The following is a 13,279-nucleotide window of genomic DNA, read 5'->3' as shown; positions in this document are numbered from 1 at the left end:
CTCCTCGGCTGCAGCAGCGTGCTGCGGGGCTCGCTTCCCACCGCCCGCTCCGCTCTGCGGGTGTTCGGGACTGCAAGCGCAGAGGCCACGTCGCCTCCGTTCGGGGTYGCGGCACTGCCCCGCTGCGCAGGGGAGGCCCGAGGCTGGGGCACTAGAACAGGCACGACGAGAAACTAAAAGGCGAGCAGGCGGCTTGCTGGTTTAGGCCATATCTATAGCACTGGGCAAGCTTCTGAGCTCGGGGTTTTGAGCTGTCAAGGTGACCCTGGCAGACGGGCGCGGGGACAGCCTAACCTGCAGGTCGGTGGTTTCTCACGAGCTGAGCTACTGACCGGTGAGGGGATTTTTGCTCGTTTACCCTAAAAGGTTATGAGCAAGCTAGATGAAAAGTCATCTTGTTTAAGGCACAGCACTGTTGTCAAAAGTGTCTCTGTGTAATGCGACTTTTTGTTTGTCTACGTTTATGCCTGGCTCCAAATCAAGTATGCTAAGTTTGCAAGGAAAGCATGGGCACTTTCTAGCTTCCAGCCAGCACATTCATCCCGAGTCAGTAACAAAGACGCCGTGGACAAAGGGAACCTGTTTCGTACACGCAATCCTAGTGAAAACTGGTGGAGTTGCTCTTTTGTTTCACTGGGGGAATTGTTTGGCCTAGAGGCCTTTGCTGCTGCCAGTGAGGACAATACTGGCATGAGGAGCAGTTGTACAAACCAGCCAGCAATAAGGCTGGAAACAGATTTCTAGGAGAGAGTTTCCGAAGCAAGAGCCCCCAGCTGGACAGAGGATGGGGCATGACAGGTTGGCAGGGATGGTGGCTTGAGTTGAGCCCTTCCCAAGGCTGTCAGAGATGGTGCAGAGCGGTTGCAGCGAGAGCAGGGGGCTGAGGAAGGCATCCCGGCCCGGGGCGTCAGGAAGGGGGCACGGGCCCTGCGGTCAGCAGCAGTGCCCCTCTGCAGCATGTGGGTGTCCTCAGGGTGAGGATCCCAAATGTGGGACCAGCTGGCTGGTGCACCGGGGAGCTACCTGAGGCTTGTAGCCCACCTCCTGGGACATGCCATCTCCACCCTGACCATCCCAGAGCAATGGCACAGGCAGCCTCTTTGCAACTCTCTCCACTCCAATAGCCCTTTAGCTTCTCTATCGMTGCGCTACAGACATGGCATCTACTTTACCTTTGCAGAAATTAGTGTGATTTTAGAGAGGGGCTGAGGATTAGCTCATTTGCCAACATTGCTCTGTCCTCCCCCTTGCTCTCCCCTCCAGGTAAGATGCCATTTAGGATCTGTTTTTCTGTTTCTCATTCCTTCAAATATTATAAATCCCATTCCAATTAAACTCCAAGGCCAAAAAAATCCCAAGTGACAAGCATCCAGCATATCAGAAGGCCTCTAAAGGGAAAAGAGGCAAAAGAGATTGAAGTATCAGATGTCAGCAATTATCACAGGATGTGGGGCTAAGTCACAAACATTTTTAATGACATGCTTTGTCCTTCACTTTTGATGGTCCACCATGTGAACAGCAGATTGTCCATGGCCTCAGGGTACAACTCAGCATCCCAGAGGGCTTTTATTAAACCAAAGACATTTGTTTTACTGTTTCTGCCTTGGAGTAGGACATTAAAATCTTTGGAGGGGGATGCACAAACAACCAAGACAGAAGACGGCATAGCTGCAGCAATTAAATGAGTCTCCGTCTCTCTCGGCCTTTGGAAAATCATGGTAGCTTTTTCTCACTTGCAGACATCTGTGCGTGTCATTAGCCGTTGAGCAACTCCACTCTTAAAATTCTCGTAAACCAACCACTTTCCATTTAAATTTTAACTCATAATTGCACACATTTTTGTGAATAAAAACATCAATAATAACATGTTATTCAGCTAATGCTTGAGAAGAAGAGAAAGGGTGGGAATAAACAACATGTGCCTGTTTCTAATATTTTGGTTCATGACAAAAGAATGCCTTCAGTCAGGTCTTCTGTCCTTATAAAGAACATAATCACAAAATTAATTTTTCTGCTAATTATATAATGGAATTCTCTTTCTAGACAGGGAATTTAAAGATCTCCCTAAGTTCTGGACTAAATCAAGAGTTTCTAGAACCTAAATCTTAGTGAAAAACACAATCAGGTTGTCTAGAATTTAACAACAGAAACTTGATTAGCCAAGATATGTTAGTACTGGAAAGAAAAGATGCAATTTAATTACTGAGAGAAGGAATTCCTGAATTATTACTCATTTTATCTTCATTTCTCAGAGGAAGAGCTTTGGGGCAAAGATTTCAGGATAAGGTTCAAGAACAACAACTAATTATGAATGGAAGTGTGCAGAAAAATATATTCCACCAGTTTTTGCATCCTTTTTCATTTGCAATTTTCAACTGAAGAAACTAAAAAATGGCTGGATTCCCTCAGTTTTACCTCATTAATTATGCTGCGGTACAAAAGGGTTTTGTATTTGAGCTACAGCTAATCAGCAAACAAGCACAGCCAAGGGAAAAAAAAAAGCCCAAAAGCTCCGAAACAATTCTCTGCCCTTTTATTATGATGCACACATTACTCAATGCCACAAAATCTCTTATTACTTCAGTTGCACAGGGTGACTTACTTGGTGAACTTCCATCCAAAAGAGTCTCAGAAGAGCATGTCTAGATTTCTTCTTCCTCTGCGTTTTCTAGGAGGAATGTGGATTGCTATTATACTATTACCACAGAAAAAAACATTTTGAAACATTTGAGCTGTCATATTCTCTTTCAAGAAATCATTCTGAATGTATTATTTTGGTGTATTCCCTATATTACATCAACAGAGTATTTTAGGTAGGCAATTGTTTGAGGGCTGTGGCCACTCAGCTTTTTGTATTTGCTTTGGTCTTTACTATACAAATCTCCAAGAATTGCCCCTGCCATATGTCTACTGGTAGATCAAGCATCAAGGAAAGCCAGGCTTTCAAAAGTGGAGAATCGTGGTTAAACTGCATAATTACAGAGAAAAGATTCACAGTTGTAGATGAATATGAAGAAACTTTTCACAGGAACCTAAAGGCAAACAGAAGTGTGGAATGTACAYGGACAGCCAAGCAAGATGCCCCGGCAGTAAGAAAGTTTCCAAAGAAAAATTCAATGTCTTTTTTCACTTTTGTGACAGACTGTAGTTTTGCTCTGGAATTATCTGTGCACAGACAGCTGCTGGGAAGGTGAGGATTAAGCACACGTTGCAGTGCTTGCTGCTCGTGAGGAACTTCAAGCAGCAAACGTTACAAAGCACAGGAAAGCAATGATCCTCATCCTCTACAGTTCTCTGATGTTCCCAGTTTGCAGGCTGACTCAGATTTTGTTAGGAAACAGCATTTGTGTCTGCACCAACTCTGAGAATACTGACACTCTAAAATAAAACCCAGAGGCRCATATTAAGTGACCCGTAGGGTCACAGCCTTTTATATAAATTTAATGTTTCAGGTCTCAAAACTTCCCCATCTTCTACCCCCAAAGATGCAGGAAAGGGTTGGGGGGCCCTGCAATTTCTGCGTAAGAATTACAGAGCTCTTTCCAGTTACTCATAAAACTGGAGATTGGGGAAGAAGTTAAAAAAAGAAGGGCAGGAAAAATGGTAACATAGGTTAATTCATTTCAACATCTTCATCAACACAGGTGCCAGGTGCTCTTTCAGCTGTGGATCGATTTGAATGTTGCTCAGTTCTTTGATATTCAGGATCATCTCATGGGCTTGGAAGAAAAGCTCTTTCCCCACAGCTTCCTCCACCCGCCTGCGCCACTCCATCAGCCTAGGTCTGTCCTCAAAGATGTCACAGCCGACTCCGACAGGCTGCAAAAAGGGGGAGAGAGCAGCAGTGAGACACTGGGCAGTCAACTCTTTGCCAAGACAGCAAGCACCAAAAATGTACCTGCAGGTACAGGCCAGGGGAGAAAGTGAGGAGGAGCTCATGGAGGAGCACTAAGAAGGAGGGAGATCTCCTCTAGCCCAGGGTATCCATCTGATGGTGCGGGACACACAAGCTAGCCTGTATTTTATAGGCAATTTTATAGGCCCAGTCCATTCCTGAGTACAGGAGCAGCTATTACGGGGTAGCAGAGATGACTATCGCTTATTGTGAGCAGTTTTCAGATACAGCATCAAAGCTGTGGTGGGCTGGCAGTTCCTGGGACAACTGCACAATCCACAGTGAGGAATGCTAGATTGGATGGCAAAAGCACTGCACAAAAGCTCATCATTTAATTGAACTGTCATCTTAGTTGGCATAATCTAGTCCCCTTTCACTTTCTGCCTGTGCCACTCTCCAAAACACGATGTTGCAGAGAAGCAGAACTGCAATTTTCCAGTCTCTGGGATACAGAATTACGAGCAGGAAGCACTTCTGAATTGCAAGATCCAAGCCCTGATGGCCTAGGAGAGCACACCCGGTTTGTAACAGCCTTAATTTGATTGCATCTAGCTGAGATTCACTTTTGCATCTTCCAGACATGGCACGKGCAAGTACCATCTGAAGAAGAATATTCTTGTATGATAAAAATGTTCTTATATCTTTTTGTTATTTCACCAGACCTGTCTGCTATCACTTCTCACTTTCTTTATATATTGCCTCCTTCTGCAGAGGCTAAAAATAAAGTCATGATAAAGGATGAAGTGAAGGAGAAGAAGAAATATTGTTAGAGTACAGAAACAGAAGAGATCTGTTGAAGCTAGCTTCCTTTTTTTTTTTTTTTTAAAAACTAGTTTCTGAATCTGCTCCCACATTCTCCTCATTATCTTAGGGCAGTCCTGCTGAGATATACCCTCACGGCCCTTTCCAGAGAAGTGTTACCACATGCCGCACCCCTCCCTGCCTGGCAGCACGTTTTCCCTCGCGCTGAGATCTGCTTACCACACTCCAGCACTCACTTGCATCAGCTCCACAATGGCCACAAGATCTGCAAGAGAAATCTCGCTGCCGATGATGAAAGCCTTGTCCTGCAGAAACCTCTCCTCAAATTGCTTCAGCGAAGTGGACAGCCCCTCCATAACCTCCTGAAGCTTCTCCGTGGGCAGCGGCTGCCCGGTGAAGAGGGGAATCAGCACCTGAGGAGAGAACGGACTTGGAGTGCCATCAGCCACCTTCTCGTGGATCTAGTGGGAGTCTTTTAAGTTACAGCCCATGAGCTACTTGTGATTGCCAGTGTTACCAGCCTGCAGCAAAACCACCTTAGGGGATGAGGTTAGAACTTCGTAGGCTACTGCAGTTCCAAGTAAAGCAGTTCGTGGACAGAGAGCACACAAGCAGTCCTGCGTGGCTGATCTGCAGCAACAGTAACCTCCAGCTAACGGGCAGCAACGCGCAGAAAGACACCAAGGCTTCAGCTGCYATTCTGCGCCCGGCCTCGCCGCTTCCCACTCCACCTTGTTGCGGTACAAAAGAAAAGCAGACAGCAGCCCTAGGGAAGACAAACCTCTACCGCAGTCACCACTGCTCTGCCCTCCTTTTCAAGAGCCTGCCAGCCCCGCAGGCTGCCGGCCCAGCAGCCCGCTGCTACCCACCCTGCCGCGTAACCGCTGCTACAGGCAGGCAGGCGCCAGGGCCGCGCGGCGACGGAGAGGAGGGCATGGTGGCGGCTGCGGCAGCGAGCCGAGGAGGCACTGCAAAGCACCGGGACTGGGTGGAGAGGCAGGAAAAGCGCCTGCCCTGTGCAACAGCAGCCAGCGAGGCTGAGAGGGGGTAAAGGCCCTTCTTCCACCAGCCTTTCTGTGGCCTCCCAAGCAGCTGGGTGGCAATCTTGCCTTAATCCACTGCAAATGTTTCCAGAGCAATCATGTGAGTGTGGTCCTTGTCTCCGTGGGCTTGCTGGCACTGAGCGCGTTAGCCTTTCAGTGAGATTTGTCACCATCCATCTCCAGGCCAGGATCTCTGAAGTGCATTGTATCCACAAAAGAAGTCAGCTGCAAATCTCACCTTAAATTAAAAACTTATGGTTTCAGATGTTTACTGCTCCAGCAATGATTCATAAAGATGTGTGCACTATCGGAGCCCTCAGTGTTTCACAGCTATGCTGCCTCCACCTACCACAGCTTCTAAAGAAATAGAGTTTATTCAGAGAAGCAGAATTAGAGAGAGAAATTTCCACTGGTGAGAGTGGAGTGAATTTGTCCTTATTGCTAGTATATTCAGCAATTCATGTTGTGATTGTTTAATCCAAGCCAGGATGTTTGCCAAATACATACGGAGTCCATTTCATCAGAAAATTCATGGCCAGTTCTCTTCCGAAGCGGTTCCAATTATGAATGATGGGATCTCTGGGTAYAGCGGTCTGAAATGACATCTTCTTCCTTTCCTCTCTCTTGGGGCTGTTTGTCTTCTCCCATTTCTAGCTAATGTTACATGGTGGCTTTATACATTTTCCTATTTCCAATGATTCTGAGGATCTTTTCTGTAGCTGGGTTATCTAATCAGCAGCAGAAATGAGCTGGATTTGTTTGCCTTGAAGCACTGCAATGTCAGCCTGCAGAGACTAGAAGAAACTGCTTTTTGTATGAATCTGACTCATATTTGTATTGCTTCTCTGTGTTCTCTAGCCAAAAATTCAAATGTCAGTACATCAGGAAGCTAAATGAGCCCTGATGGTTTTTTAAGCACAAACAAGGGCAAACTTAATACAGGAATGGTGAAGTTCTTACCTGTTTACTGGCAACCCGTATTTTGTCCGATATTCTATATCACAGCTGTACTTGCAGGGCTGTATTTGCACCTGGGTTTCTCTGAGGACATTTACATTAACTTTCAGAGGAGTTGGCTGGAGATAGGTGTCCAGCAGAATCATTTGATAATAAGTGACTTTCTGCCTTAGGGTGAAACTGTTAATTTTGCCTAGATACAAATTGATCTGACCACACTGAATAAAGAAATTCTGCCATTCTCTCTGTATCCCAATTCTATCTGTCCCGGAGCCCATTTCAAAGGAGTGTGTATGGRTGCTGGTAGTGGAAGGCTCTTCTAGGTTTCCACCCTGAAGGGCCTTCAGGGAGTTGGTGTATGAAGAACRCAAGCTTTCAGCTTCCAGCAGCAAAGCACACACTCACCAAGGCAGCAAAACCTCTGCACATGTGTTGCATGCTCTGCACAGCTGTGTAGCGAGGGGGAGACCCTTGTAGGCAACACTCCAATCTGTTATATATTTGTCCACAAACCCAGGCGATGAAAATGTGTTGGGCTTTGAGACTTTCTTTATCACACCAACTTTAAGGAAAAGAACAAAAATGACCAAAGCCGCTTTTGCCAGATCCCAATATTGAGCAGTGAGGAACAGCTCCTCTCAGCTAGGGATGGCCTAGGTTTGTTATTTCAGTGTGACAAATTCTCTGTATTGGGCCTGTTCAAATGCTTGGTATTCTGCCAGGAAAACATCACTTTGCTCACATTTTAGTATTGTCTCCTTACCTTGATCCACATGGTCTTAGGAGCAYTAGCCCGGATGTTAGCATGATGCCATGAGAGGTATTCATCTACCTGGGCCCGTTTTTGTATGTCCGATGGGTACCAGTGGTCGGGAGTGTTGTACTTTCGAGTCAGGTACAGGAGGATGGCTGTGCTGCTYGGGCAGGAAGGAGAGACAGGAAAGGGTCAGGGCGCCGCGATGCAGAGTGCTTTCCCCTGAGCTCCCTCTCCTGCCCCGTCTGAACTTGCGGCTTCCACTAACCAGCATTCAGATCAGGATTTGCAATGGAGTCCAGGGGACATACAGAGACATCTAATTCCTGTTGGCACTTACTTCCCTTAACCCCTCTGAAAACTTGAACCGGCTGGAAAATCATAGCTTTGTTACATGGCGCATAGYACTGCTGGGCAGGGACTAGACACTGGGCAAACAAACAATAAATCTCCGTAATCATCTATCAGCAATGTTAAAACCCCATTTGGTCCTCAGCTGCTCTGAGCCGTCTCTCTGAGACCTAGCGATGTTTATGTGCTTGTGTGCGAAATCAAACTGTCTAATGAGTTATGTTGCCCTCTGATCAGATCTAGGTCTTTCTAGCCTGCAGCTTCCACTGAAGCCAGTGGAAGTCCTAGCAAGGAGAGCCCACAGATTTTTTTTTTTTGCTTGTTATGTCCTTGTGTTGGTATCATCACTAACTGGCAGGAGAAACCAGATGGAAAAAAATCGTAGTTATCTGCAACAACGTGTAGGCTGCTATTACAAAGAGATGCCACAGAAAACCCTGCGTGGGCAAAAAGAAAATGCAGGCCCTCCTACTACGATAATTCAATTATTACAGTCTTACGATACTATTAACCAGTTAGATCATAGATCTCCAAAGTAATTTTAGAATGTAAAACATAAATTTTGTCTCTGCAGGGGTTCATTTGGCCTTTATGACTGACTCATATAAACAGAAGTGGTTCCATCTTTCTCCTAGAGTAAAAGGTATTTGATAAGCTTTAAATATTTCCCTGAAGTGTTTATAATCTAGTTTTTGAGGTAATTGCAACCAAGGGAAGATCAAGAAGTTAAACCAGCTAATTGATTTAGGTTGTGAAAGATAATTCAAGCAAAGAAAATGGAAACAGAGTAAATGAGATTATAAATGAGGTAATACTATTACAAATGCTCAATGAAATTTCATGCAGATTTTTTCAGTTTTTGCAGTGTTATATAGAAGGTAAAGAGATCTGAAATATAAGAATATCAGTGCAATTTTATATATTTTATATATAGGTATATGTGTGCATATATATATTAATTTATTTATACATCAGGACCCAAGTATGAGTCCACAATGTATTACCCTCTTCAGATCAAGAAATAAGGTATGTGATGGAGTAAATAAGCACTTGTAATATCATCTTAGGCAGAAAAGGCCTGCTTCTCCATAAACAGACTCAGGACATAATGGCTAGTTGATCATGCATAATCACAGAAGTTCCTGCCAAAGGAGCATCTTTTTAACAACATCTCCCAGTGTGGATCATGTCTGTGCACACATGCACAGCTTTCGCTGTATAACCATAACCTTGCAGGTCAATGTACTTTCATCTCCTTTCTCTTCAGGAACACAGGAACTGAAATGCCAAAGTAGATCATTAACCTGTCCAGTTYCTAAAAGCTCATGGCCAACCCTGTGATCTTTAGTCATTCGGAGGGAATGACATCTCCTGAACGCTGCATGGGATTACTGGTACCCAGGGGAGTTTGAGTTCTTACCATTCTGCTAGGGTGAAGTCTCCATCCTTCAGGGCTGGTACTTTCTTCAGGAGGCTGACTTTGGCAGCCCCTTCGCTGTTTGACGGCCCTAACAAGAACAGACAAGTCAGAGGTTAGAAGAGCATCTGCCAGTGAATGATCAATGAAATAGTTGCCTCCAACTGGACAATCAGAAACCTGTGTTAGGTTTTTCCCGTATGGTCATATTCCATAATTAAAAGGTAATGAAACTGAGAAGTCAGAATAAAGCCACCTACAGACACTGCAGTCTGTTCAGGCCCGTCAGCAGCATGGAGCAGTTCACAATACTATATAGGAATTCAGTTGCTCTGGTACCAGCAACGCATATAAAACCTACTGAAGAAATCACTCACAGAGAGGCATTCAGATACTGTGATGAATATGCTGGCATTGAAAATGTTATTGCAGATAACCAGAAAGAGCTAGCCTGACTTGAGAAGGCTGTGCCCTATAGCCATAGAGATGGGGGGAAAAGAGGGAAGTTAGGATAAAGATAACTGAGCAGCTGAAAAATATTTGATGCTTGCAAAGGAGACAGGGTCTGGAAGGGTTGAGTTGCATGCGGAGCCTCCTAATAGGGCAGACGGTTGCTGCTCCTGGTCATGTTCCCACAGGCAAACACAAGGTCCCACAAAACAAAGGAATTTTCCTCCAGCCTCATGACTCTAGCTAGGATGGCGTCATGATGGAAAGCAGCTTGAAAGCCTTGGGCCCACAGAGATCATTGCAATGGGTCAATAATCAAAGGGATCCTGGTTGGCTTATAGACACATGGAGCGAAATCTTTTTCTTGTTTGTTTGTCTCCGAAGAGCAGAGGGATTTGAGCATTTACAAAGAAAGCAAATGTTGTCAGCAGAGCTGATCCCTCAGCAGAAACTCAGCTGAGGACATTTCCAGAGTTCTTGCTGGGATGGGAAAAACGTGAAAAACATGAATATCAGCAATACAACAGCAGGCCCATAAAACAATTCATTGCTGCCACAGTAGAAAATTAGCTAGGGGCAGGGAAGCTCACGCACCTCTAGCCTGCATCACCCCTAGCTCCAGGGCAGCGTGTCAACCTACCCCCATCAGGAAAAGGCAAGAGGAAGATGCCGTCCCATAAAAGAGTTTAAACTCCACAGTCCCTGGAGTTTGGAGACATCACCAGCAGGCTATCTAATCAGGTTTTCAGGTTCCACTGAACTTGCAAGTCAGCAATTCTGTGCCAGGGAACTGTACGTGAGTCCAGGAACAAGCACAAAAGAAAAGGTTTGAGTTTATTTGCTTTGTTTGTTTGCAGTGCTCCCTATAAGGAGACATTACCTTCCAGGATGCAAATCCTGATCGAATCAGCATGACCAGCAGGAAGTCTTCTACAAAAATGCCTTTTGTTCAAAGACTAAGTGCCATTAGCTAACGAACAATGATCTATATCCCAAAGAACTACTTGCCACCATTCAGGAGGCAGCAGCAGCATCTGCATTACTGCAGACATCTGCTGGGAGATGGTTCTGGCTACCTGGGGTGCTGGTGCTCTGCAACTTTGCTGAGGAAGGAGTCCCAGGCGCGCTGTCAGGAGGAGAGGCAGGAGGAAAGGGCTTCTTGCGAATAGGAGCCAGACAGAAACTGCGAGAGAAAGTGTACCTCTATCCCAACAGATGGGATATTTGCCCGGGAACGAGGGGGCGTTCTAGTTTCTGCTCTGTTGGGCATGTTTTCCTTAAAACAAACAGCTTTTTGGAGCAGGGATGAGAACGCACATCTGTCTCATCCCAAGGAAGCACCCCAGCTCCTGCTCACACTTGTGCCTTCCCTCCAGCCCTCTCTCCTAACCCCCGTGTTGCCTGGATCCACCAAGCCTCTCCGCACAGATACCGACTGCTCCCACCATTCTTGCCAAGACCCCCTCCCCTTGGCACGGGGACGCGCGCCCTCACAGCCACCTGGCTCGGCGGGTTCGCAGCACACCCAAACTCAAACTGCTGGAGAAGCTTAAAMCTGGCATTCCCCCAGAGGAGGGCTGAGAGAGTCAAGTACGGCACCATGGAGAGAACTGCCAATTTGCTCCTTAGGAGTCTTAGTCCAGCTCCTTTCAACATCCCTAAATATTCACTGATGTCAAACAAGCCACTGAGCTCTGCAGAGTTCAGGTGGTCTTTCGAAAAAAAGCAGCAGAAAGCTGCAAGTCAAAGATGCTTATAACCACTGAGAACTCAATTCTCGGACCTCGGTGTCTGGTTGTGATGATCTATGGCCTGTGTTTATTACCCAAGGCAGCGAGCAGCTGAGGCATGATCCAAGGGAGCAGTGGGCAAGGGCAGCCTGAATCAGATTTCAGCCAGCTTTTCTAGTGTAACAGTCCTAGCAGCAACACTTAACACGCATGCCTTACGGGACTAGTGTGTCACTCCAGCAGGCTGGACAGCAGGTCAGTGGCCGTTACAAGGACTGCCGGCATCACGGCCAAGAGGTGGCATCCTGCTTGCTTTGGCTGACACAGTGTTTTTACATAGAGACACAAGAGGCCTGTGCAGAGACTCTGCCACTTATCTGTAAACTGATAAAAGTCTTGGTATGAACACTAACTTCAAGTTGCTTCAGCAGGACTGATTGTTTAACGTGTTAAAACAGAGATTGATATTTGTATTTGCAGTTTAGCAGAGTTTAAGACTGTGCCTCTCTTCCAGCAGGCAGAGCTAGCTTTTATGGACAGAGCTACTTATTAGGTGGCCAATCTTTATCATTCCTGTGAGGTTGAGGTGACTTGCAGTGCTGTTTAACACCAGCTGGATCAAGTGTAATTAGTTCTTCACGTCCCACAAGGGTGTGCACACACACCGTGTGCATTGCTGGGCTTTGAGGAATAGCTTTCACAGGCAGCGCATGCACTGCCCAAAGCAGGTCAGGCTGCAGGCAGGAGAATTCTTAAGGGTAAGTCATAGTGTAAGGAAGGAGATTAACTGGTGAGTAAAAATAAGTGGACAAGTTTTTGCAAAAGAAGTCAAAAAAACCCCAAACAATCCTTTTGCCTATCATGTCCCTGCCTAATCATCCCCTTAGCTAAGGATTTCAGGATGCAAATCTTTGCCTTAGGAAAAAAAGTAACAAACAATTTACCAGGAAAATGCAATACATAAATGGGCAATAGTCATCTTATACAGCTGGACAAGTCTGAACAGCTGAATGTTTCTGCTAAGTACACTGTTCCCAGAGCACTCCTCGCCTGTCACTGTGACTAATTTGCTAGAAATGGCTGGAGGAACATTCCTTGGGGATCCACAAAAATAGCTGCAGCACAGCTATGAGACAGCTCTGGGAATAAGAGCTCCATGGTCAAACCATTGTATCCAGGCCCCTCCACAGGGCAGGTATCTGAAATCATTCGGGTTCCCTGAGGAGCAAGTCCTCCTCTCTCAGTGGGCCAAGCACAGCTTCCAGGGCTGGGAGCAGGCTCAGCTCTGGTGTGCAAGTCTTGGCACGTCTGACCTTCTTTACTGTCTCCCCAGGCAGGATGAGACCCTGTCTTGAAATGCCACTGGTGCAAGGCTACGGATAGTCTCCTCTGAGCTCTGCCCCCCCGCACACCACTCATAAATAAGTCATCTCCTACTTGTACTAGCTCCAGCATTTCGCTAGCTTCCAGTTCAAGCGTCTTCTCTGTCTGCTGATACCGAGCCTGCCTAAACATGCACTTACCCCTTCTAAGCTGGGAGAGGGGCTCTGGACTTCCACGGACCTAGACAAGGCTAAGCTGAACTTGCCCACAGGAAAATAACTCATTGACTTGGCAGCTTCCAGAGAAACAGCAATCCAGGACACGGGAGCGAAGAGGAAGGGAGCGAAGAGGCTGTTGGCGGAGCGGAGCCGAACGGGGCAGGACGCAAGGAGCAGGCAGAAGAAAGCGCTGGAGCCCCCGCTCCGGAGAGGGCTCCCGGGCAGCCCGGCAGCGGGGCACCTCCGCGCCGCTGCCTCGGGGCGCGAGAGCGCTCCGGGGAAGCCCCGCGCGCCGGGGAGGCCGTGCGGGCCCGCGGGTGCTCACCTGCGCGGGGCTGCTCGGCGCCGCTCGCCCCGGCCGGCCTCCTCCCCAGCACCG

At 46.8% G+C, this 13,279-nt stretch overlaps 2 protein-coding genes across 2 annotated transcripts in view; both read right to left on the bottom strand.

Moving 5' to 3' along the window:
* Window positions 1–1,053, bottom strand: part of DDT (D-dopachrome tautomerase) — a 4,334-nt gene extending 3,281 nt beyond the window's left edge. The window contains exon 1 of the mRNA XM_026075258.1: window positions 1,024–1,053. Coding sequence (XP_025931043.1) covers window positions 1,024–1,053 — 30 coding nt within the window. The remainder of the gene's footprint in view (window positions 1–1,023) is intronic.
* Window positions 1,054–2,275: 1,222 nt separating this feature from the next.
* LOC112970651 (glutathione S-transferase theta-1-like) overlaps window positions 2,276–13,279 on the bottom strand; it is a 15,488-nt gene continuing 4,484 nt past the window's right edge. Inside the window, exons 3-6 of the mRNA XM_026075257.1 lie at window positions 9,183–9,270; window positions 7,421–7,571; window positions 4,894–5,070; window positions 2,276–3,819 (exon numbers count right to left, since the gene is read on the bottom strand). Coding sequence (XP_025931042.1) covers window positions 3,619–3,819; window positions 4,894–5,070; window positions 7,421–7,571; window positions 9,183–9,270 — 617 coding nt within the window. The 3' untranslated portion in view covers window positions 2,276–3,618. The remainder of the gene's footprint in view (window positions 3,820–4,893; window positions 5,071–7,420; window positions 7,572–9,182; window positions 9,271–13,279) is intronic.

The sequence above is a fragment of the Apteryx rowi genome, unplaced genomic scaffold (assembly GCF_003343035.1).
Source record: "Apteryx rowi isolate R43461 unplaced genomic scaffold, aptRow1 scaffold_40, whole genome shotgun sequence".
Taxonomy (NCBI): Eukaryota; Metazoa; Chordata; class Aves; order Apterygiformes; family Apterygidae; genus Apteryx; species Apteryx rowi.
This window is presented reverse-complemented; position numbering and strand designations above follow the sequence as displayed.